The following is a 23,880-nucleotide window of genomic DNA, read 5'->3' as shown; positions in this document are numbered from 1 at the left end:
AAAAATTAAACATCGAGTGCATCTTGAAATGGCATTTGGTTTACATCTCTACATATTCAATATCAATTTTTAATTCAATTCGAAATTTATATTGATATGTAGAGAGGTAAGCCAAATGCCATTTTTGATACGCAAGATACTCAATGAAAGACAAAGCCTGGGATTTCTATGTTCTGTACCACTTATAAATGTTAACTACCACAGTCTTAATCTGTAAAAACATTTAAAAAAACATCAGTTGGACTGTACCAACAATGTTGTCTCACGAAAACCTCCTGAAACTACAAAATAAATACAGGTAAATAATGTTGAAAACATTTCAACTGAGGAATAATATTTACATTGGATCAGTAACCTGTACTATCAGACAGGAGTCACACCAAAAATATGAGAGTCCTGTATATAAAATTGCACTGAGCTCCATTGGAGCAGGGGTATTAAACACCAGTCTAGTAGTGAAGTCTCTGTTTGGTTATGTTGAATCCAGAAGTTGTGAAAGACCAACCATGTGATCAAAATCCATGAAAGTAAAGCTTAACCTAAATACTCACCCTGGCCAGCAGACCTGTCAACATAATTATCATTACTGATAATAGAGTTGCAAATCATGTCCAATAGATAGTTAAGTGAATAAAACTAAATCACTTTTTCGGAATAACACTTTGTAAATCTTGGTGTTAAAGTTGTTCAGTTTGTATGGATAATACTGTTACCATGCTGAACATATTACTGACACCTGATCGATGTCTTCTTGACAGGACGATGGACGTTCACATTAGTCTAAACAACGGCAAGTCCTTCATCTCCAGTGCCTTCACAGTCACCGCCTCCACATGTGTGAGTATAAATAACCCAAATGAAAGGAGCTGGACCGACGCTCACACCTGATCATCCGTCTCATTTGTTTTTATTTCTACATGTTATGTAACACATTTCCGATTTGAGCTGTATCTCTTCAACTTCCTGTCACACCTGTGTTTCATAACTTTTGCCTGATTTCCTCACAGATGTTTCAGATACCGTTTCATGTTGTGGTTTGAATTTATAGTGGTCGCAATTTTAAGTGAAATACCTTTGTTCTCTTTTCTGTGTACATACTGTGATGACATCAATATTTCTTTCCAGTAGTACGAGTAACGCTACATTTACTAAATACACTTAATAATTATTACTATTGATAATCCATCTTGATCTTTAATTCGAAATAATCTACAGATAATGTTATTGTGGGTTATTACTCCTATTCTAAACTACAATTGATAACTGCAAGTAGGAAACGTGTATCTAGTATTAGTCCAGATCGATATAGTAAATAGCTGTTTGGTCAAAATACTTTTTTTTTAACTCTGAGGTGACCATTTCATTTACATTAATCGTAGTCTGCTATTAAAACTTTTCTGCACAATTGGATTTGTATGATGATAATGATAAAGGGTGATCTCCTCATCGGCCTATTTTTCCACCTGCATCGAAACAGTCATCTTTTTTACCATATAGAGCAATTATTATGAATTATTTCATTATTATGTCTCTCTATTCAGAATTGTACTTAAAATGTATTGGAATGTATTGATAAACTGTTATTTTCTTCTCTATAGTCTGATGGTTTGGTGGTGGCCATTGTCTTCTTGGTGCTGCTGGTCCTTTTAGCCTTGGCCCTTATGTGGTGGTTCTGGCCACTCTGCTGCACAGTGGTGAGTCTTATTGGACTGCTCATAACCAACTAAACATTTTTAAGTTTGTGCATTTAGAGCTGTAATTCTTTTATTCTGGATTTGAATGGAAAATAGCAGCAGGGATTATGATATAAAATATTGCCAGATATTTGTTACTTTGCCTGCAGTTAAAAAGAAATTATGTTAAATGGATATGGTGACATGAACAGGAATTGAAATGTGAATTAAAAACTAAAAATTCAGAATGCAAAATTCATCAATGCACACTCAACGTTTTGTGGATGACAGCTCATAACATTGATACAAATGCAGCAAATCACATTTCTTTTGGGTAAGAGGTGTAAAATGGGATGTTTAAGCCCAAAGCTGTGACCTAACAGCACAGCAAGAAAAACATCAAACAGGAAGTAAAGAGCCCATATCCTGTCGATTACTGTCCCAGGACTGCGGGTGACAATACACACATGCTGAGAGGGGATGAAGTCACCTCCTTCTGTGAGAAAACTATGTTCAAAACAAAGCAAGAGATTAGCAGCGAGGAATAGAATTGACAGATTGTGGTAAAGTTAATAAAATCTCTGCTGGAGACAAATGTTAGGCTTACCTCTAGAATACCGTTGTTATTAATAATCACAGAGATTGTATCGTTTAATCACAGCTGAGTCGGTCCATCCTGCAAAATACTGATATTGTTTTGAACACAGAAATTCTTTTACTAATCCTATCAGTCAGTGCTTCATTTCAGGTTGTTGTTATTATAGAGATCCAATTTTAGACAGACCCATTCTTTATTGATCAGAACTCATATATCAATCTGTTCCAGAGTAATTAAAGCTGCTATTGGTTACAGATCCCTGTTCTTAGATACAGTTGACGTTTAACAATATATTCACCTTCTTTTCCTTATGCTTTGCCATCTACTGATGATGCGTTCATTAGAGTTAAGAGCCTTTGTAATGGTACTGTGTTGTGGGCTAACTGCACTGATGTGCTAAGTTACATATTTTAATCAAGGACTAGGAATGCTGTTAAGTAAATATACCATGAAATACTCACCTCCACAAATTACCACATTACTGCTCCCATTTGTCAAAATGGAAGCTGTTTGGTCAACATCTTTGAATAACCTAACTATATTTTAAGGCATTTTTTCCCTTTAATGCATTATTTATACTTTGTATTTTAACCTGGATTTCAGCAAAGCAAATATTGTAACCTCCACCTGCCATTACCCCCCCCCCCCTTTGTAAAAATTCACTCATAATAAACCACTTACAAAATCCACAACAGATTATTGTTTGGGGCTATGAGAAAGGGGCTACAGATGGAAAGTCCTGGTCTCCTTTTCCGTTTCTCTGCTGTTTCCTTCTGAGTTCTGATAAATGCAAATTTACCCTCCGCAACTGTCAACCCATTTCCCCGCCACACCTCTGTTCCCTCTCATCCACACCGCCCGTTAAATGATAGACGTCACCTGGCTTTGTGGACCTGAAGGGAGCCCATCCAGGATGAGATGGAAGCATATTTTGGAAAACCAACAAAGGCATTAAAATGTAAACCCCCTGCAGCATGTCTGGCCATGGATGTGTTTGTCTTGGTGGAGGGAGCTGCTGTTGCCTTCCATCGAGGGATGCGGCAGAAGAGAAGGGCCATGTGTGGCTTGTTAATATTTAAACCCCCAGTCTGCCAGGTTTCAGAAATCGGGGATGAGGCCACACACACACACACACACACACACACACACACACACACACACACACACACACACACACACACACACACACACACACACACACACGCACACACAGGCACACGCACACACACAATCCCTCTCTCTGTCTCTCTCCCACGTGGATTGATGCCAGGAGATAGGTCATACAAGCTGTGGAGTGGTAATTCTTTGTTTATGATTTGTTTGGAAATTAAACTCAGAATGGAATGGTCTTAAGTTCAAATGAGTCAGGATTGAAGATGCGACTTCAAATGTCGTTTTATGAAGTTTGTAAATACGTTGCTGCTGAGATGCAGGTAAGAATAGTCTCGGATCACGTAGTTGAAGACTTTCTTCTTGTTGCTCTGCAAGTTTCTTCTCCTTGTTGCTTTAAATTCACCGATATTTAAACATTTTCTAAAATGCTACCTGTCATTGATCCATCACGATCACCTCCTGCAACAGCTTGACACACACAGTTCAAGTTTGAGTTTGGGAACTGACAGATTATGACGTGTAGTTGGATAGTCAGAGACACGGCCAGATGGTAACGATGCCATCGACGCCTCTGATTGGTCCGATATCCCAGTTTAGTATCATGTGGTTTGGTTTTTAATTACATCGCCATTCAGTCCTCTTCACATCTGCCCATCAGGTAGCTGGGAAAGGCCGGCAAAGCCCTGTCATTTTTATAATGTTGTATTTATCCCACAATATGTCCAGGAAATCTGCTGCATAATTACTTAATAAAAAGAGATAATCCTGCCACCGTAAGGTGTGGCTGAAATGAAGTCATTCAGCGTATGGAGAGGCTACCAATGCTGCTTTTCTGGATTTGCCTACAGCCAGTTGTGTGTCAAAGATCAATGAATTAACCCTAATTGATTATTTTTCATTATTCTAATGACAACAGTTTGTGGAGAGTGTGGTGGTATGCCTGTACTTAACAGTGAATAAAACAGCTGTTGGGATCTATGATATGCTATAATTACATTGCTCTTTTTTTCCTCGCAGAGCCAATTTAGCAAATGCATAAGCAGTGATGACAGTGAAGTATCTGTCTGTGATGACTTATGGACCAAGGTCTGCCTTCCACTTTGCTGCACACCTCGAGTAGAGATATGTCTTCACTGTAATTATATTTACAGTATTTATAGACCCTTGCTGTGTTCTTTGTGTGGTGCACATGTCCTTTTACTGTGTAAGAGGTGGACTTTGAAACAAGCCCTTCATTCACACTCACACTGGAGAAACACTGGAAGCACCAGCTGTGTTCTCTGTCATCACTGTTTACCACAAATAGCCCGACAAACTCTAAAACCTGAGAACACAGCAGAGTGGCTGCCTTTCCAGGATGATGCCTCTTGCAGACAGAGTGATTGGCGGTGGTGTCCTTCAGTGATCCTGCAGTAAAAAAGTTGCACGTCAGTTGTGAAGTGTGTGACTGACACCTGGCAAATGTCACTGTCAGACTGCTCTTTGCTTTGCAACGTACATCTGAAAAAGCCAGTAGAGGCATCTTGTCCTTGAGTGGAATCACATTGTGGACAACCTGCACCTGAGGTGCCGTGTCTCTCTGTGTTGTCATGAGCGACGCCACTGTCACTGCTGTGGGAGAGGTGTGTTCCCGTTATGTGGTTTGTATTTTTTCTTTATGTGTGTCTAAACCGCCACTCATCTTCCAGGCAGACGGGGCTTGGAGCTGAGCCCGGGCCTCCTCCTCTGTATCTCATTGGAGCTAATTAACTCCTTAGGACTTTATGATTGGGGGGATTGGTTGGGAGCACTGAACCCCATCCAATTAATTAAGAGCTAAATGGGCAGCGGATCTCGCCCCAAAGACTCCCCTGTCAACAAGTTGATTTTCTGCTTTTCTTTATTTTGCACGGGGGGCCCCCCGATGTTGGTTTACAAGCAGAATTCTTGTAATCAGTAGTCAGTGGGCCGATGGCGTGCCAGTTGCAGTTACAAAGCATCCTGGCAGCGGCGGTGTCTCTGCTGTGTGACGAGCTGAGGGACGTCTCTGTTTGACTCAGTCACCTGTCACGAATCACCTCCGTCAGCCTTGTTTGGACTTGTCTTGACAAGGTTTGAGGGTGTGTGTGTGTGTGTGTGTGTGTGTGTGTGTTTACCTCTATGTGTCTCCTGATGGACTTTGTGCTGACGCTCTTTTGCTTTTTTTGTTTATGCAGGTCATCAAAGATCCTCCGCCACCTCCGCCACCTTCCCGTCCTCCACCACCTGTGAGTACATCACCACTATGCTGTTACTATACTTACATTTGGGCTAAAGTTATATCTGAAATGTATTTTTTATTAGAGGATTGTTGCTGAAAATGACAGCAAACGTTGCACTTCATCACGAATAATGAAAAAAACTTGAGAAACACCTTTAAGACTTTAATGATCAGATTGATCCTATAAAATTAAATGATAACCTAACCTAACATAAGCACTGCTAAAGTTTACTTACATGTGTGTGTTCTGTGTTGTTTTTTCAAATTTATTTGTTTTTAAGTCTTTATTTTTTATTTATTGTCTGTTTTCTATTTTCTAAGCTCTCAGTCTAATCTAGGATGACTACCTTCTGGCCTGAGCTCTTTACTGTTCCATCTATATCATACTATTTATAGAAAATGATGTCATCATTTCATGGGACCCTGACTCATCTCTCCCATCACAATATGCACAAACAGATTTTGGTCTTAAGCACTTATTAGGTTTTAATTCCTCCCTCTGCTAGAGTTGATTCATCTGCAGATAATTAAAAATTGTAAAGGAAATAATCAGATGATTTTTCAACTGTTAAAAGTGTTAAATTTCATTTAACCATGTTGAAAGAAGTGATGACTATAAAGTAAGGAAATAAATGTCTCTTCCTTCCTCTCGCATAATCTTTTCCTGTAGACAGGAAATGAAGTCAACATTTGACAAATGAAACTGACCATTAATAGAACAATGGAGAACAGTCTGGGCTACATTTTTTGTAGATGTGGGATGTACTTGTCCTCAAGAATTAAGTTGAAAATGGCTACAGATATAAAGAGACATTTTTAATACAATGTGAGTATCCTAAAGTCTTTGTGTTTTAAAGGAGCCAGAAACACTACCCAAGAAGAAATGGCCGACTGTGGATGCTTCCTACTATGGAGGAAGAGGAGCTGGAGGAATCAAGCGCATGGAGGTCAGGGCTTAACTATCATTCACCAGCATCTTGTGTTCATAAAACACGTGTTGCATTCACAAAGCCACGCCACATCATGTTTGACACATGAATCTTCTTGAAGTTGTTTCTGTGAAAAGATTTTGAGAAGCACATTTTCAGAAGATAAGACAGTCCTTGTAATCTAAGCATCACAAAAAAAAATCTCCAAAGCTATAAAGTCTTAGATGGCAGGAAATGGAGCGTTCCTGACATCTGTTGTCCTGGAAACCAACATCAGGCTAAGAGAAAACTGCTGACATTCAGTTTTTATTTCTGATGCTGTAAGTATGAGAAGTCACACAGGCTGCAGGAGGATGGACTGAGTGAGCGACTGACTGACTGACTGACTGACTGATTGACTGACTGACTGACTGACTGTTCGGGCTGCTGTCCTCGTCAGTCCGCTGATGCCTCTGACATGACAGGTCCTGCCATCTCGTCCTTGGCCGTCCGGGCCTGATTGGATCAAGTCGTTGTTCGGATGAAGGATTGAGTGCTTCTGTCAAGTTGACATATCCACCTCATCCACCTCTCATCTACACCCCCCCCCCCACATCCTGATCCAAACCTTGGCAGTCCCTTTGTTGTCCGTCTTCTCCAAAGGGAATTCAGGTTTAAAGGCGACCCCCCCCCCTCCTCCTCCTCCTCCCTCCCGCATCTCTGTTGTGCCCCCTAGTGATCCTCAGCCCCGAGGAAGTTCGTGGCATTGAAGGGATTTCCTGGTGTCCTCTGGGAGCTCCTACCTCTTCACTGTTTCCCCACGAGTGTTGGCGAGCGGCGAGCGTGGCTTCCGTTGCTGTCTTCTTTTCATGGCAGGTTGATTCTCACCGACACGCCCGTCTCTACTTCTAAAGCTTTGCCCCCCCACGGAAAAGAAGTCGAGGTTCTTGTTAAGATCAACTCGCGCTCTCTTGTGCGTCAACATTTAAGACACCCTGCTGAGAAAAGTACCTCCACCGCTTTGCCGCTGCCAATATTTCAAACGCATATTGAGTCGGCTGAGGTGAGAATGTATCTTTTATTCATCGCAGCCCGCTCTTTTCTTGATGTGCCAGGCCAGGGATGTATCCCAGAGATGATTCTGAAAAGCTGTTCTATATTGTCACGGCTTAACCTACAGCTTGAAAACTGTGTCGCTAATTAATCACCTCTCCCCATCATGTAACGGTGGATTTTTTATCTCCTCCTTGCAACAGATGTGATGAATTCAATTAAAAGCAGGACAGCTTAACGAACACACAGGCATACACCAACACACACACACACACACACACACACACACACACACACACACACAGACGCATGCGATACTATACTCCATGTACACACAGTTATTGATTGAAGCAAAGTTTTTACCTTTATTTCATGTTCTTCTGGGTATTTTGTGATAACACCTTTCCAGCTCTTGTTACCATCATGTTTCTCCTTCCTGTGCTGGTAGATTCCTCCATGTCTGGAGGTGTTCATTCTCCCCTGCCTACATACTGTTTTCTCCAGAAGGCATTAAATAGCTTCTTCACTAAATAGGTTAGTTGACACTCATTACAAATGAGTGTCAACTAATTTCTGGAATGCTTGAAAGTTAAAACTTTGATCCTGAAATCCAAAGAATTGGCAAAGCAGTGAGGGTCTGATGAATATGTGCAAGGATACTGCATTATGGGAAGTGTAGGATCCTTTGTGGAACCGACAGCACTAAAGGTTATACTTGAAATCAGTGTTAAGCTCATTGATGTTTTTTTGAACGGTTGTAGAAAATGATTGACTGACCAATTAGCTTAAAAGGGTTTAGGCATGGAGGAGCTGTTATCACCTCTGACACTTGTTGGTCTTTGTTTTACTTGTCCAGGTACGCTGGGGGGAGAAGGGATCAACAGAGGAGGGGGCTAGGCTGGAGAAAGCCAAGAATGCCATAGTGACCATACCAGAGGAGGACCCCGAGGAGCCGATGGTCAAACGGCCCGGTCCGAAGCCCGCCCCGACCCGTCATCAGAATGAGAACAAGTGGTACACTCCCATCAAGGTGAGCCCTGCTGTCCTGTTCATACACACACCCACACACAAGGGTCCTGAAGGCATGCAGTACATACTGTACAAATGGGAGGCAGGGTGGTGTGCAGCTTCTTCTTGATGCGCCCCAAACGAGCTGCTTGTGGGGGTTGGGAGCAGTGCCTTGCTTAGGGGCACCTCGGCAGTGCTCAGGAGGTAAGCTGACACCCCCCACTGCCAGCTCACGCTCCAAATGTTTTGGACCACCGGGGTCTTGAACCGGAGACTTCTGGTACACAGTCCAAGACTTGGTGGACTGAGCTACTGACACCCCAGCTACATTTCCCCTCAGTACAGGTACCTCTTCATAAACTCATTAAGGACGCTGTTCACTCAAAACCCACTTTTCTTTGTCAGGGTCGTCTTGATGCTATGTGGGCTCTGCTGAGGCGGCAGTACGACAGAGTTTCCCTCATGCGACCGACATCTGCAGACAAGGTAAGTTTGTGAGCAGAACCATAATAGTTTCCAGCTCTTCTCAAAATACATTCACTAAGTGGCCTAAAACAACGCTGATCGTGAATATTTATGTCAAGTGTTTATTGGATATACTTCAGAATTTAGTGTTGGTTTGGTCTTTTAGGTGAGCAGACCTGCATTTTTAGGGGGTTCAGTATTTCTACGTTGTATTCAGAGTATTTCTGTGTGTGGTCGTCTTTGTTGACTGTGGTAAAAACCCTAAGAGTCCATCAGAAACGTTTTAGCGGAGGAGACTGCTGGCCTGACTTCAGCGTTGCGTTATGTTTATTTCACTGTGTTGATGTGAGCTGCAGCTGTAACGGCCCGCTGAAGGGAACATGACAACCACATCCTGATATGGTCACACTCATTTTTCTCAACCTCTCTCACAGAAGAGGAAAACATCAACTCCACAAACCGAACACCTCCCAAACTACCACAGGCGGTTAGAACAGCACAAACTACCAACAAGTCAACCTAAACCACATGTTATGTTTACGCTCTTAGCTTTCTAATACCAACGCCTAATCCAGACAGATATTTCTCTGCTGTAAGTAAAAGTTCAGTGGAGACGTTCTGATCCTCATCCACCTCACAGACCTCTCAGAACAAAACCAATATCTTTTCAAAAGATTGGTCTGACAGGATTTTAGAAATGAAAATACACCTTTTTGTGGAACCGACTGGACTGATTGAACAACTAAAATTACTGCTGCACGTTTTAAGAGTTGTAACTGAAGTTTTGTCCCTCTCAAGCAGTATCTCTGCTGGCCCGTCATTACCGCCCGTCTGAAGTCCTTTCCAGAATTCATGCTAATGAACTAATAAATCTTTAGAAAATACTCTCTAAGGCCACACACGACTCAAGAAAGGTCTGTGTTGGTTTAACTGGATGACTTAGAAACTAAATGTTGACAATCTGGTAAATGTGCTGCTGCTTGTGTCACAATGTTTAAGGATGAATCAAGGGCACATTTTTCTGCATTACGTTTGTGGGAAAGTTGCTGTTTTCTTTTGAGAATGACAACACTCCCCTCGCCCAGAACCCATTACAGTGTCTTGAATCTGGCAGAATGTGGAAACATAATTTCTGCAACGCCCAATGTGTTGAAGACGATCATTACCACAGAAGAGGGCAGAGCAGCTGTTTAGAAGCATAGGGAAGACACGCTGGTTTTTGGAGTATTTTTAGGTTAATTTGAACAAACACGTCCGCAAGTTTGTCCAGCAGGGAAGCTTAGGCATGACATCACACTCCTCTGTGTCCAAGAAAGCAGTTTGTCGCTTTGTGTTTATGTAGCCGCTTGTTGGTTGTCATTGAAATATATGTATTTTTCACCAGCATTCATATGTGTAGTTTCTGTGTTGTTGTTTTATTTTATCAAGCTGTTAAAGGTTTAAGACCTGATTTTGCTTTTTAGGGATCAAAACAGGCCAGATGCCAAATGTAAAACGTGTAACATATTTACTATTCCTTACGAATGACTTCAGATATTCCCGTCATGGGATTTCTGCCACTGACACAGTTTTTCATACCATCATTTATAAACTATACTTTATCATTTTTCGCCAACTAAAACTTGAGAATAAAACTAATGATTTATCTCCACTGACTTGATTGTGACAAAGTGCTGCCTCTTACTGGTTCAACTTTTTTAATGTTCTGATTCCTGGTGTCCATTTCATAAAATGTTATCTCTCTGATTTCTATCGGCGATTCCCTGACTATAAATAAAGTTCATTTAGTTTCCTCTTACATTCAGTTTTTGTTCCTTGTCCTGCTGGAGGGCTGATGTTGAAACAATAACCGTTGTCTCCAAAGCCTGGCTCTCACATGCATTTGATATTAAGCTTGCCAACTAACTTGATTTGATCAAAGTGAGAGGAGTGTCAACTGTCTGGTAGGAGGTTGGGTGAATATGGCAGAGTGGGTAACGGTGGTGTGGAGAAGGGAGAGGAGAGTAGCGGGAGAGAGGAGAAGCAGCGAGGGAGAGAACGTGAGAAGCCGAGGGAGGGCAGCGGTCTTTGATGGTGGACAGGAAACCTCCAGGGTCATGAATGTTTCAGCAGACTGCATCCGTGGGGTTACAAGGACTCGTACAGGTGTAAGGAAGCAGGTTGTCACAGACATCTGTTCAGCACAGGGACCCTGGTGTCCATGCCACCCCCTGCCTCGCTCAGCAGTTACCTTCCCCACCCTCCCTCTCTCCCTCAGTGCTGCTGCCCAGAGCCAGACTGCTGGATTGTCAGCAGATGCAGAAGAGAGACAGAAAATGAGAATGAAACAGTTTTTTTTTTTTTTTTTGTGGTCTCACATTTGGTGCCGGCGGGCCTTCAACACCAAAGGTAGAGTGGGGGTGGACACAGCTGCGGTGCCGAACTTGCCCCAGGCACAAATAAAGAGATCTAATGTGGTTTGACTGTGTTGTCGGTGAGACGGGGGAGCCGGGGAGGCACTTCAGAGCCAACTTAGCACAGCAACATCTGCCGCCAAGTTTTGCCGGAGATCGACTGGGGACAGCAGGTAGATGGCGGTGGCAAAGAGAGGGAGGTTGGCCTTATTCTGCTCACTCAGGCTCTTTTTTGAAGAGGCATGTGCATTTCTTTGTTTTAAAAATATTTCTACCCACCTCCCCCTCCAACCTTTCACACTTTTTTGTATAGTTTTCTGAAAGCAGCTGTCCACAAAATCAACGAACGAAGTGTGCAGTGAATGATGCGCCGCCATGCGTTGAGGAAGAGGTCTGTGACCTCCTGCAAAAAAAAAAGACACATGCATGGAGAAGCTCAGAGTTTTTGTGAGTCTGTGCAGATTTCCAGTTGGATATTTGTTCATCTCTCCTGATCTCACCAGGGGATGTGTGGGCTGGGTGAGCTGGTAGAGGCTAATAGTTTTATCTGATGGACGTTGTCGTCTTAGGAGTAACTAGTGAAGCAAACTACATGTAGGAGTAAGACAGGAGGGTTTTCCCAACAATCCTGGTCAGTTAAAAGAACACACAATTCATAGAGGCAGCCTCTACCTTTCTTTTCCCTCCCTTCTCTAAGCTGATTTATCTTCTCTTCACCCAACCACAGCTCGCTGCCCCGGCTGCGACAGCGTCTTAATTCAACAGCCGTCGGCCACATTGTCAATAGTGCTGTGGGAGCGTTTAATTAAGTGAGTGTGAGCAGAGGGAGTCCACGAACCTGCTCTGGAAGAGTTCCATCAGACGGAGGGAGGAGAGAGAAGAGACGTAAAATGGAGGTGTTAGGAAAATAAGGACAAGGCTGACATAAGCTGAGAACCGTGAGGGCAGAGGTGACAGTCTGCTTACTTGGCACAGGCTGGTAAAGACTGTATGGCGTGGCAGAGCTGTCCTTGGAGGTCACTGAAGTACATGCTTGGGTTCATTTTGCGCTTCCTCAGCAGCTTAATGGAGAACCTGCGGGTTTGTCAGGGCTCAGTTAGGACGGTGTGAACTGAACGTTTGCATAGAAATACAGAATAGTGAGGCATTAGACTGGAAACTGGACAAAGGCATTTACATTTGTTATTTGAGACATGAGTATAACTCTTGTAAGCCATCAAGACCACAGATGAGAATCTATGGTATCTCTCTGGTAGCTCTATGGCCTCTAAACTGTATTTTTACAGCGTGAAACGATCAGGCTACTTTTTCTTGTCTTCAGCTTGCAGGCTACAGAAAAATGAACTAAAGCAGCATTTATCTAACTACCATACCTGTAACTACAACTGAGGACAATTATGGGAAATAGAATCTTCTTCTAAACTGAATTTTATTTTTCTTTTAGGATTGAATAAAGAATGTCACTAGGTCACTAGGGCAATTCTAAAAAAATTGGATTCATCAGCATCTGTTTAGTAGACGAGGCCAAACAAATTAAAACTGTAAACAAAACAAGTCTTTAACACACTTTAACTCAAGTCAGTTTAGGTTAGTTTAACAAGTCTGACTAATCAAAAGTAACCAGTCACTCAACTGTTGACAAGGAAGTATTCTGGATGAATAATATATAAGTAATAAACTTAAATTGTTGAACCACTCAATCAGATATAAATATATGTTTAATGCTGGACTGTGGTCGCAGCGCTGGATGATCATTAAACTGGATCCCATACTGGTTATACTGGTGTCTCAGTATGCTTTAAGCACGTGGGTCACATGGAAACGATCAATAAAGGGAATAAATGCTTCGTGAGACATCAGGCTGCTAAGTAAAATTAATTCAAGAGACTTTTATTTATTTATGCAGCCGTTTGCGTAGTGGATGTTTAGCAGCTGCTTTCTTTTCTCTCCTCTGCCTGTATGTAAAGTAGAGACAAATATGATCTTGCTAGTGTTCTAGAAAAGGTAAACAAACGGACACATGCTCATCTTTTCACACTTCCTTTTGTTGCTTTCATCTTGCTGGATTGCAATGCTTAGACTGGATATGTGAGATATATGTGAGAACAGCTTTACTGTGACTAACAAAGGATGTCAAGCTACATTTTTTCCTTTTAAAATGAATGACTGAGAGGTGACACCAGCGCACCGCGGCAAAAGGAATAACTTGGGACCTTAATGTCTGATAACACAAACGCCGCTCTGATATTAATGTCTGAAGAAAGAGTGGACAGTCAAAATAATAGAGCAGGGTAATGCATTTCACATGATGTCATTGTTCATGAAGTTTAAAATCATACACATTAAACCTCACTGAAACAAACGGAACACTTAATTTCACAATAAAAGGCTTTAATCACAGGTAAACAACCTGGCAAATGTCATTAAGTTGAAACAAACCTCTAGATCAGAGAGCATGAGATTTTCTAATTAACAGTGGTAATTGGAATTAAACCAGAGCGTCACAAATAATGAAGCGTTGGAAGAAGAGACGAGGCTTTGCTAGGAAATTAAGTTGAAAAACCAAAGCTCAATGTGATCAGATCAGACGTTACTCATGCTTGACGTTTAGCCTCCAACACCACATTTAGCTCTTTGTGCTGAAGGATGGAGACGCTTTGTAATGCTCTTAAGCTTCTTTGTTCCACTGTGCAACAATTGTGTGAATTATGTGGAAGAGGAAGAGGGTGGTAGCTGTGTGCCAATGCGATTACCTCTAGACAACAATTCTTAGAATTCTTGCAGAGGCCAATTATTCTTAAAACTCACAAAAAGTCAATTGACTTTTTGTGGTCAATGAAATGACCAGTCTGTGGTCATTTCTGATAATTCTGTTCTGAAATGTTAATAATAGTAGAAATATTAGCGTATCATAAATAGCAGCGCTCAGGTCCTTTACTATTTCTGAGCCATTACCATACTGTACATCCTTTCACATTGGTCAGACAGTCTCAGTCTGATTTCATGTCATGGTCTTCAGGACAGCAAAATAGAAAAATTTATGTGATCTTTAGTGTCGTCTTTGTCGACAATTTTCTTAGTGTTTTTCTTTTTCTTTTCTTTTTTAATTAAAGTAATGTAATTAATCTTTCTCATTTTAATCTGCAGTAGTTTTGATATAAAATCATTATGTTTATTGAATGAAAGCATGCTGGTAGCATGACGCTTTCATTCCCTCTGCCACCAAAAATAGAAAACTCAATCAGTGGTCATTTTGCTGGTATTGTTGTAGTGCAGTGAATCATTTTTATGTTGCTTTCAAAAAACAGTTGTGGAACCAATGCAGAGAACAAGCTGAGATATTTGATTTTCTTTTCTTTTTTTTTTACACAAGATTAAAATAATTAAGGTGGAAGTTGCAGCTTCGTCCTTTTTTTTGTGTCCATCTTTTTCTTGCATTTTTCCTCTCTTCATGTAATGTGCAGCTCATGCAGGAGTGGTGATGGTGGGTTGAGTGGGGTAGTGGCGAGCCTTGGGCCTCATTAGTCCTATCAGTGGACGGCCTTGTTAGCCATAACAAGTAGCCAGCTGACAACTCCATTCAGTCGCCGCTCCCCCACAAGAGAAGTGACAGCTTTAACTATGGCGGAGAGCGCCGCCGATTTATGAGCCGTGCCCGTGCTCTCTTAAACCAGATTAGTTCTTTTTACATTAACTGAGGAAAAGTAGGGCAGATGTCTGTATGACTGGTTGTAAATTTGATAATGACACCCCCCCCCCTCTATTCCCTCCCCTTCCCATCCATGCCCCAGCACGGCGAATCCAGGCTAGGATCTGGCTGGTAACAGGATTACCAATGCCGGGACCCTCATGTGTGTTTCTTGGAGCAGGAAGAAGGAAGCTAATTGTTGTTGGTGGCGGCTGGTCGGAGGAGTTAAGTGAAAACTAACCTAATGTGGGAAAAAGAAATACTGAGAAATTGAACGGGCAGTCATCAGGATCTAATCCCAACACCTTCCCAAATTTCTCGTAATCTAAGTTTTGGCTTCAAATAATTCTTTGATGATTTAAAAAAAAATTTGGTTGATAATGTTTTTGAAATTTTAATTCAAGAGGGCATTCAAATATGTGCAGAGAAAATATTTAGACCTTTACTGTCTAGAGTTTAATTAAAGGCTCCCTGAGTTTGTATTTATTGAAGTATATACTGTATTTTTCGAATACTTGAAAATACTTGAAGAGAGAGAAATATAATAACATTTTTTTTTAGTTTGTATATGTACTTCAACACCCCTGCCCCCTCAAAAAAAGTGGCAAACGTCACCTATTTCATTTGTCCTTCCAGATTTAATGTTGTTTGTCTGTATGTAAAGTTTGTGACTTTTTATCTCATCGCCTACAGTTTTGGATTAATTTTTAAACGTCACATTACCTCACTTAGAAAACAGATTTTAAACACTCCGCTTCATAGTTAAGTTCTGGTTCCATAAAGCTTTCTCTTGTGTTGTTGGGACTGTCCTGACCCCCCCCCCCATTTCCCCACCACCACTTCTGGAGGTGTCCTCCGTTCTTGTCCATTAGCTGATCAGTGTTGTTGTATTTGGATGGCCGGGGCTGGTACCTGCACCGACCCTTCCTCCTTTTGCCCCCCCTGTTTCTGATAGGATATGATCTGATGTCACGCCGGTGCCTTTTCCCCCAGAACCCCTCAGAATGGTCGAAGCAGCGGCAGTGCCGAGCCTTTTCTTCATCACCTATTAAAATCAAAGCCCTGTCGTTTGGCGAAGACCGCTGGGATCTTGGCTTTAATTAAATTACATTATTGTTAACGTCAGCTTTGCAGAGACCGGCTCTGTCGTGTGCATTTTGCCCTCCTCCTCCTCTTCCTCTTCCTCCTGCTCCTCCGTGGCTCACCTCCTGACAGACATATAGAGGAGGGGGGCAGAGGGAGGACGGGGGAAGGATCACACATACTTGCGGTAATATATTCTAATGCTCCCCTTCCTCTTCTCATTGATTTGAATTTTTAAAAAGATGGAAGCGGGGAGTAATGTTATGTGGGGAATATGTTCACAGTGAATATTCAATTAGCCAGCTCATATTTTGTATACATAAATGTAACGGTGTGTCATGTCGGCTAATATGTAGTGAAAGGCCCTCGCATGAAGCTATGTTATATGATATAAATTGTTTGCTTTTGATGACAGACGTACGGTATGAATAAACATGTAAACATGTGCCACTGAACATCAGATGCTAATGTTCATTCTCTGTACGCAGCAGGGGCAGCTTTCAATTGTTTGATTTGAAATTATCTTTTTTCCTCTTAGACTGAAATCAAACACGTCACTTGGGTCTGTAAACATATTATTATTCAAAGTTAGGATCTATTTTTGTAAAAATAAACTGTTTTCCTGCAAACCCCCCCCCCCCTTGAAAAAAAAAAACACTCCTCACTGAGCTACTTCTCTATTGTGAGAAGAGCAGTCAAGTTTCACTAATGTGGCTCTATTCATTGCAGGCTTGAGTCTGCATGACCATCCTACCACACGCACCTCCTCCTCCTCCAACTCCTCCTCCTCCAACTCCTTTCTCCTCTGTCTCTTTCACTATGATGTTTTCCTGTTGCTCCACTAAGGTAAATGATCAAACTCCTCCAGGTCAGTGGCTCTCACTCTGTGGAGAACCTAAACATCAGATTACAGACCTGGTACGTCACAGTCTGGGGAGGATTGTTTCAGCTGCAGTATGTTGCTAACACTTTCAATGCCACATTCAGTAAAATACAGTTACTAAAGTAATGCAGCCAGCAGTACAAGCTTTAACTGTCTTACTTTGTGTCATACAAAATGCTAAATATAATTCTATAACTAGTAGTGGTAGTGTGTACTGTCAATGCACAGCTGGGTAGTGTTTGCACATTGCAGCAGTAGATCTAGTAGTGCTGTTTGGTCTATCCACTTCACATACAGTTACGTTTCACACACTTTTGAAAGATATACGTGTATCTCATACAACTCTCCTTACAACTTGTATTTGCATCAAATGTTTTTGTTGAAGTGCTGCAGCAAAGGTAAAACATTAATAATCTGATTTACCAAAAAACACTTTGACTGTTCAGTGTGTCTCCCTCACTATAGAAGGAAAACATTGCACATTGATAAAAGCTTTTTTTGTCAGCTTTCGTTATAATGTGGACGTTTGGCCCATTCGCCTGAAGAAAGGTAGATATTGTTTCAGCATTTATAAATAATGCATTGCTGTAAAAGACGGTCAAACATCTCTGAAGAGATCGATATCTCAGTCAACCCAGGAAATTGCTGTTAACAGCACGGCACCCCAAGATGCTAATTGTCTCCATTTGGCTCGGCCTCCAGTGACCATTTAAGTGAATTAGCTGCATCCCCATCATGGGCTGTGAAGGGGTCACTCCTCGTCCAATTACTGGCTCCACCTCGTTAACTCCTTCAACGCCAGTCTTTTGCCATTTTTTAAACATGAGCTTAATTATGCTAATGAGCTTCAACATGCAAATGGCTTGACCTCTTTAATCCTTTACTGTTGGCTTAACACTTATTTGAAGATGTTTTAATTTGTATTTGACACTTAATTAATTTTTTCCCGCATGTGTTAAATGACCTCAGCTGACTGGGGGGGGGGGGGCATCTGAGAGATTTCTTTGCGCCCCAAACTGTGTTTTATCTCAACACAAGTATAACTGTCCCCTGCCTGGATTTGCATATCTTATACTTTAGGAAATGAATTAAATGCCTTTTGGGCTTCGATCTGGAAAAACTTGAAATACAACTTTTCAGACATTTGTGCAGCTGTTATTTTATTTACTGGAAACAATCTTTTTGCAGGTCTTGACTACTTGTCCTGTGATTTAAACAGATGTCTTCTTTAGGTTTGCTTAAAGCTTTCTTTCTTTTCTTTTTTTTCACTGTCAGTCCAGGATTAAATTCCTTAAACACTCTCACAACTGGCTCTCAAGCATCTTATGAATAAATTATAATGTTCTCTAATTGATTTAGAGAAAAAAATGTAGATGTGACAGTAGTTGGCAAAACAGCACAGAGTCTAATTGAAACAGTTCTTGAAGGGGTTCCAGATGTATTTGTTGATTTTTTTTTCTTCTTCATTGATGTGTGGAATTAACAACTCCATTTGTTGAGTGGCTAAATCTCATTTGTCTCACCTCGTCCACGCTACTGTACGCCATCATGGAAGAAGGTGCCGGTTTCACCACCTATTTCATCAATATGTCATTTATTATTATAATAAATGGATCTGATGGTAATGGCAATAGTTTATAAAACAGCTTATTAACCTTAATGACAGTGTGGTCTTTTACAATGGATAGGTTGTCTCATCTTCAATTATATTGAGTGATGATGATAGAGATTTAATTGATGCTCAAGTGCTTTTAATTCACGGCCCTAAAACAACTCACCAATGCAGGTTCGATGGCGTTTTCCTGTTTGGTCATATTACAGCTGCCGATATTCAATCAGGGGTCTTCTGTTTCAATCAAAATAGAGTTGTAATGCAGGTTTAATGCAAAACTAGTGAAACCAAAAATGATTAAAAAAAATGTAAAAACTAATCAGATAAATTAAGCAGAACAAACTGTGTTCATCCGCTTGGTAAAATCCTACGTCATTGTAAAGCTAATAAACAAGAAGAGTGTGTGTGTTCCTGAGTTGTCGCTTTGTGGTCTGTCTTTCGGCGGCTGAGGGAACGCCTTCATCGCGGTGTTCAATCTCACTGTTTGGGAGCACAGATGTACATTCAGTCCTGTGTTCTCCGCAGTCTTAATAGTGTTAACCCGTCAGCTGTCCCCAAACTGAGGACACAAGAGTCTCCAGTGTTTTTGCTGCTAAGCCGGATTTTCACTTTCTCTCTGAGCAAGCAGCCAACACAAGTTCCTCTGAAAACCACACTCGTCCTTTTCTCTCGACAAGCTCTCCTGCTGACTGCTTTTTCCTCTCTTGTGCCTTATTTAAAAAAAAATAAAAAAATAAATGAAGAAGAAAAGCAGTACACTTGACGAGCTGATTAGATGAGCATAATGGTTTTAAACACCCACCGTTTTGCTGGCAAATGGTTTCATCACCAGTTTTTGTTGTTGGTTTTTTTTTTTTTTTTATAAATTAAAGAGGTTCCTGTGCTGAATGAACACCTGGCCCACTTATTTTTTTTTTGTGTGTGTTTTTGGGGATGGATTTTTGATGTTTTATTTTTGGTTCATTTGCTGCTCACATGAATATCTTTTATCCTGGTGTTTCTGCATGAAAGAGAGTTGACTCCTCTTTTCAATCACAGTCGTTTGAGCCACAGCATACCTTCTTTTCGTGCTTCACATTAAAAAATTTTCACCTACTTGTTACTTCTGATCGTCTTGTCTCTTTTATTGGACACTTTCACAATTCCTATCCTCGCCCCCCCCCCCCTTTAGGCTCCCCCTTCTATGCCTGCCCCTCTCAGTGTTACATCTTTTCTTTCTCTTGTACCGCCTTTGTCTGCTGCCTACGTGTCTGACTTTGTCCTCCTTTGTGTCTTTCACACTACCTCTCCGTCTCCATCTCTCTCTGTCCGCTCACATTGGGACAAGGGGCACTGGGCACCTCTGACAGTGCTCCTAATTAAGACGTAAAACTGTGGGCAGCAGGTTTCTGAAGGTTACACTGTCTATACTGCAGAAAGTGATAAAGAATGGAGTCACTGATGACATGTGACGTTTTTACTGGGATGATGCAAACTGCTGCTAATGAAGCCAGGGCTATGGAGGAGGGAGGCCTGTGTGTGTGTGTGTGTGTGTGTATGTGTCTGTGTCTGTGTGTGTGTGTGTGTGTGTGTGTGTGTGTGTCTGTGTGTGTGTGTGTGTGTGTGTGTGTGTGTGTGTGTGTGTGTGTGTGTGTGTGTGTGTGTGTGTGTGTGTTTTACTCCAGAGGCCTTTGGGATATCGGGGCAGGATATTTGAGTCAATTAGACAGATCGAGTACGTGAGAGTTGCTGCCCTGCACTTAGACTGATTGGCCCGTTTCCTCATACAGTACATCTGACGGTGCTGCTGTCTGCTGCCCATATGTATGATCATTAATAAGGCAGGGTGGTCATTCATTATTTTCATTTACTGACTTAAGCTCACTATGAATTTTTTCCGATGTTATACAGTCTGAGATCCATGATTCTTATAATAAATATGTAAAACTATTTTTTAAAATGTATTAGTGTGCATATGAGTGCAGTCTGAACCAGTAAATTGCATGAAATAAGCACACATAAAGTATATGCATATTAACACTGGTGTTAATATGCTCAGTTGTGAGTTGATCCAGTGTTTATTCAGATGTTGACAGATGCCTGTAAGTGTTTGGTCATAAGCTTAAGCTTGTTTACCTTTTCTTTGAAATGAATTTTCCCAATCTCATGAAGCTTTTCTTACTATTGAGTAGATTCAACAACGATATGAATTTGGAATTTCAATCTGACAAGAGAGACTGGGATAGAAACTCTAGTCCATTTGATTAGAGATGTTTACATTTTGTCTTTACTTTCAAGCTAATGTACTGTACTGCAGTAAATATGTGTGATGTTAAATGATGCAAATTTAAAAACATGACAGTTTGCATTCCTAAAACTAACAAAATTACAAAGTATTTTGATACTGATCACAAGTCTAGAATTAGAATCAGTATTTTAATAGATACAATAAAAGACAGACAAAAGCTGCATTTAATATAAGTCATTTTTTGGAATCTTGCAAGCTTACACAGTCAGTAAAGTTACTGATCAGGTCTTTCTTAGAACAGAATATTGCTAACAATACTATTACTAAAAATTTTGTATGTAGCTCATGTCTGCTTGCAGACAAGCTAAGGATTTCAGATGCACCTGTTATTCTATTTTAGTTATATGTTAAAGCATTTTGAGTCATTAATTTATCTGGAAACTTATTCAGACTTTACCAGTAAGGAAAAAACTGTTTTACCATAGTTGTTTCCATTAGATGAAGATAAAATTAAACTGTATCCCAGCACTCTCCTATGCAGACACCACAATGGTGTCATATTCCATCATTATGTATTGTGTCTAGTCTGCTGGCATGCAATCAAGGCCTGAGCATCTGAGAAACATGTACGCTAACATATAAAAGCTGAAGGACAAGTCACGCTGCATTTTCAGCAGTAACTTAAAAGTGAAATTTAACTGAAAATCAAATGCATAAAACATGGCAGCTGGCTTTTTCCTTCAGCTAAAATAATGTTGACATGCTGTGTTGAAAAGCGCATATAATAATAGACTAAAGAATGAGGCGTTGCTGATTAGCATGCATGTTACCTAACAGTACAGCTTGAATCTCCAAAAACGTGGTAACTTACAACAAAATGCTCTCAGCCAGTTAGTGTAACATCATATGTGGCTCCTCCTTGTGAATCTCCTCTGAGACTTGCTGTATGCACATTGTGGTGATTTGTACCAACCTACTTGTTAGTGAAAAAAAAAACCCAAACAGTTATATTAACATTTTTAATGTTGGGAGTGGAACTAATTTGCTGGTGAATAATTACACATAATACTGAGGAAATGAGATAAGCTTTTAGACAACTGTGTGCGTGTACAGTTTCCAATATATACAACTAAACTGATATAATGTGCATAGCAGCAGCAGGAATGGAAGGTATTGGCTGTCTGCAAAACTTAAAAACTACAGCTAAATTAAATTGTTGCATGCAATTTTAAGTGCATTCAAAGTAAGAAAGTGGCTCTGTTGATTTGTTTTGCGTAGTTACTAACATTGTTTACAGTGTCAACTGTAGGCCGGTCCCAAGCAGGAATAAATGCAGAGGGCATCCGGCGTAAAAAACTTTGCCAAACAAATATGAGCATTCATCTAAAATGGATAAACGCTACTATGCTGTGGCGACCCCTAACTTGACAATGCAAAAGAAATTGACTTTACACCTCTGCTACATTTTATTTTGGGTCAGTTTGGTCAGTTTCTATGTCAGCAGGTTAGAGTACAGTAACTTAAATAGAGTTTACAGGACATTGAATCACAGTTTAGATGCACACTATTTTTCTATTGCGTTAACATTGTAATATAGGGAATTTGGCTTCGGTGGAAAAAGTGTTACATATTTAAACAAGGTCAACTGTACAGACGCGATGTCTTCATATTATAATCTGCATTTTAACGGACATTTAAGCATCTGGGATAGCCAACTTCTGTCGTCTCACAAACAGTCAGGCCACCAGACTACTATAATCTATGAAGTTCCTTTAATACCTGTGTACTATTTGTGAATTTCTTTCTATGCTGTAATTACAAGAAATTCCAATCAGAAAATGTGGGCATCTTGTAGTGATCCTCCTCGAATACTTATTTTTTGCAACCAATAAACGTGCACTATCTGCAGTATTGAGAATGAAAGGATGTAGTTGAAAATAAATATATCCAGTTGAACTTTTGGCTATTATCATCCACAAAGAGCAGTTATCTAGCCATCCTTTCTGAGCTGGTAAATCTCACCCTCAAACACTACTGCAGTGTTGCTCGACAATTCTCACAAGTTCATTGGTGTGAGCATCTGAGGCCAACGGGAACTGTATCCCAAATGTGACACACTGGCTCTAGCCATATGCAAGCTTTTCACCCTTCCTCCCTCTCCTCATACTGGTGTTGTGAGTACAAGAGTCATGATTGTTGGCTGTGGCAACACTGACTCACATAACCCCTCACAAAAGATCGGGCCAAGCTCTTTCAGCCCAGGCCAAGCCAGGCCATCTCTGCCTAAGACTCTAATTGATTTGATGGACTTGTGCAGTGTTCACACCCATTCCCCAAACAAACAGTCTGCTCAAGATTTGTCTCCATTGAGACAAAGAGGCATTGCCTGCATTCGTCTCGCAAAAGCAACACTCAGTGCCCGCCTGAGAGGGTAACACCGACCTGCCAAATTAGTTAATTTCACTGCTGTGCCTCAGGGAAGGTTTGTGAGTGCTTTGCAATGATTCATCATACTGCGTATCAAGAATCCCACCCCCATTTTTCTACCAAGTCCCAGGCCAACTAGCATTAATGCCAGTTTACAGTCATTTTTTTCACGATTAAAGCCAAGAACTTTAAGGACCACCACCTTGAGAACTGCAGTTCTGCTTATTAGTCCATGAAAAAGCAGATGTACCACAGAGTTGCACATCTGTTGTCTTTAGCTCAATTGATTGCATTGTTGTGAACCCAAAGACTGCAGTGCACCCTGAAGAGTTCTTGAGGTTACATTCCATTTTACCTGGCATTACAGAGTACTGGGGGTAGGTGGGTGTTTAACAAACAATTTCAGCAACTAGACACCATCCATCTTTAAATGGAGAGAGCAATCGTGGTTATGGTAAAAGTAACATGCATTGATAGAAACTAAGAATGCAGCTCAAGTTGCTGAGATCC

General features: G+C 41.0%; 1 protein-coding gene across 2 annotated transcripts in view; it reads left to right on the top strand.

Annotated features, from left to right (window-relative positions):
• The window catches only part of antxr2a (ANTXR cell adhesion molecule 2a), an 83,223-nt gene that overhangs the window by 25,398 nt on the left and 33,945 nt on the right, over positions 1 to 23,880 (top strand). For both annotated transcript variants that reach the window (XM_068310370.1, XM_068310371.1), the window contains exons 11-16: positions 759 to 837; positions 1,599 to 1,694; positions 5,580 to 5,630; positions 6,481 to 6,570; positions 8,441 to 8,614; positions 8,998 to 9,078. In XM_068310370.1, the coding sequence (XP_068166471.1) occupies positions 759 to 837; positions 1,599 to 1,694; positions 5,580 to 5,630; positions 6,481 to 6,570; positions 8,441 to 8,614; positions 8,998 to 9,078 (571 nt within the window). The remainder of the gene's footprint in view (positions 1 to 758; positions 838 to 1,598; positions 1,695 to 5,579; positions 5,631 to 6,480; positions 6,571 to 8,440; positions 8,615 to 8,997; positions 9,079 to 23,880) is intronic.

The sequence above is a fragment of the Antennarius striatus genome, chromosome 3 (assembly GCF_040054535.1).
Source record: "Antennarius striatus isolate MH-2024 chromosome 3, ASM4005453v1, whole genome shotgun sequence".
Classification (NCBI taxonomy): Eukaryota; Metazoa; Chordata; class Actinopteri; order Lophiiformes; family Antennariidae; genus Antennarius; species Antennarius striatus.
Note: the sequence above shows the minus strand (reverse complement) of the source record. Positions and strands in the feature narration are given on the sequence as shown.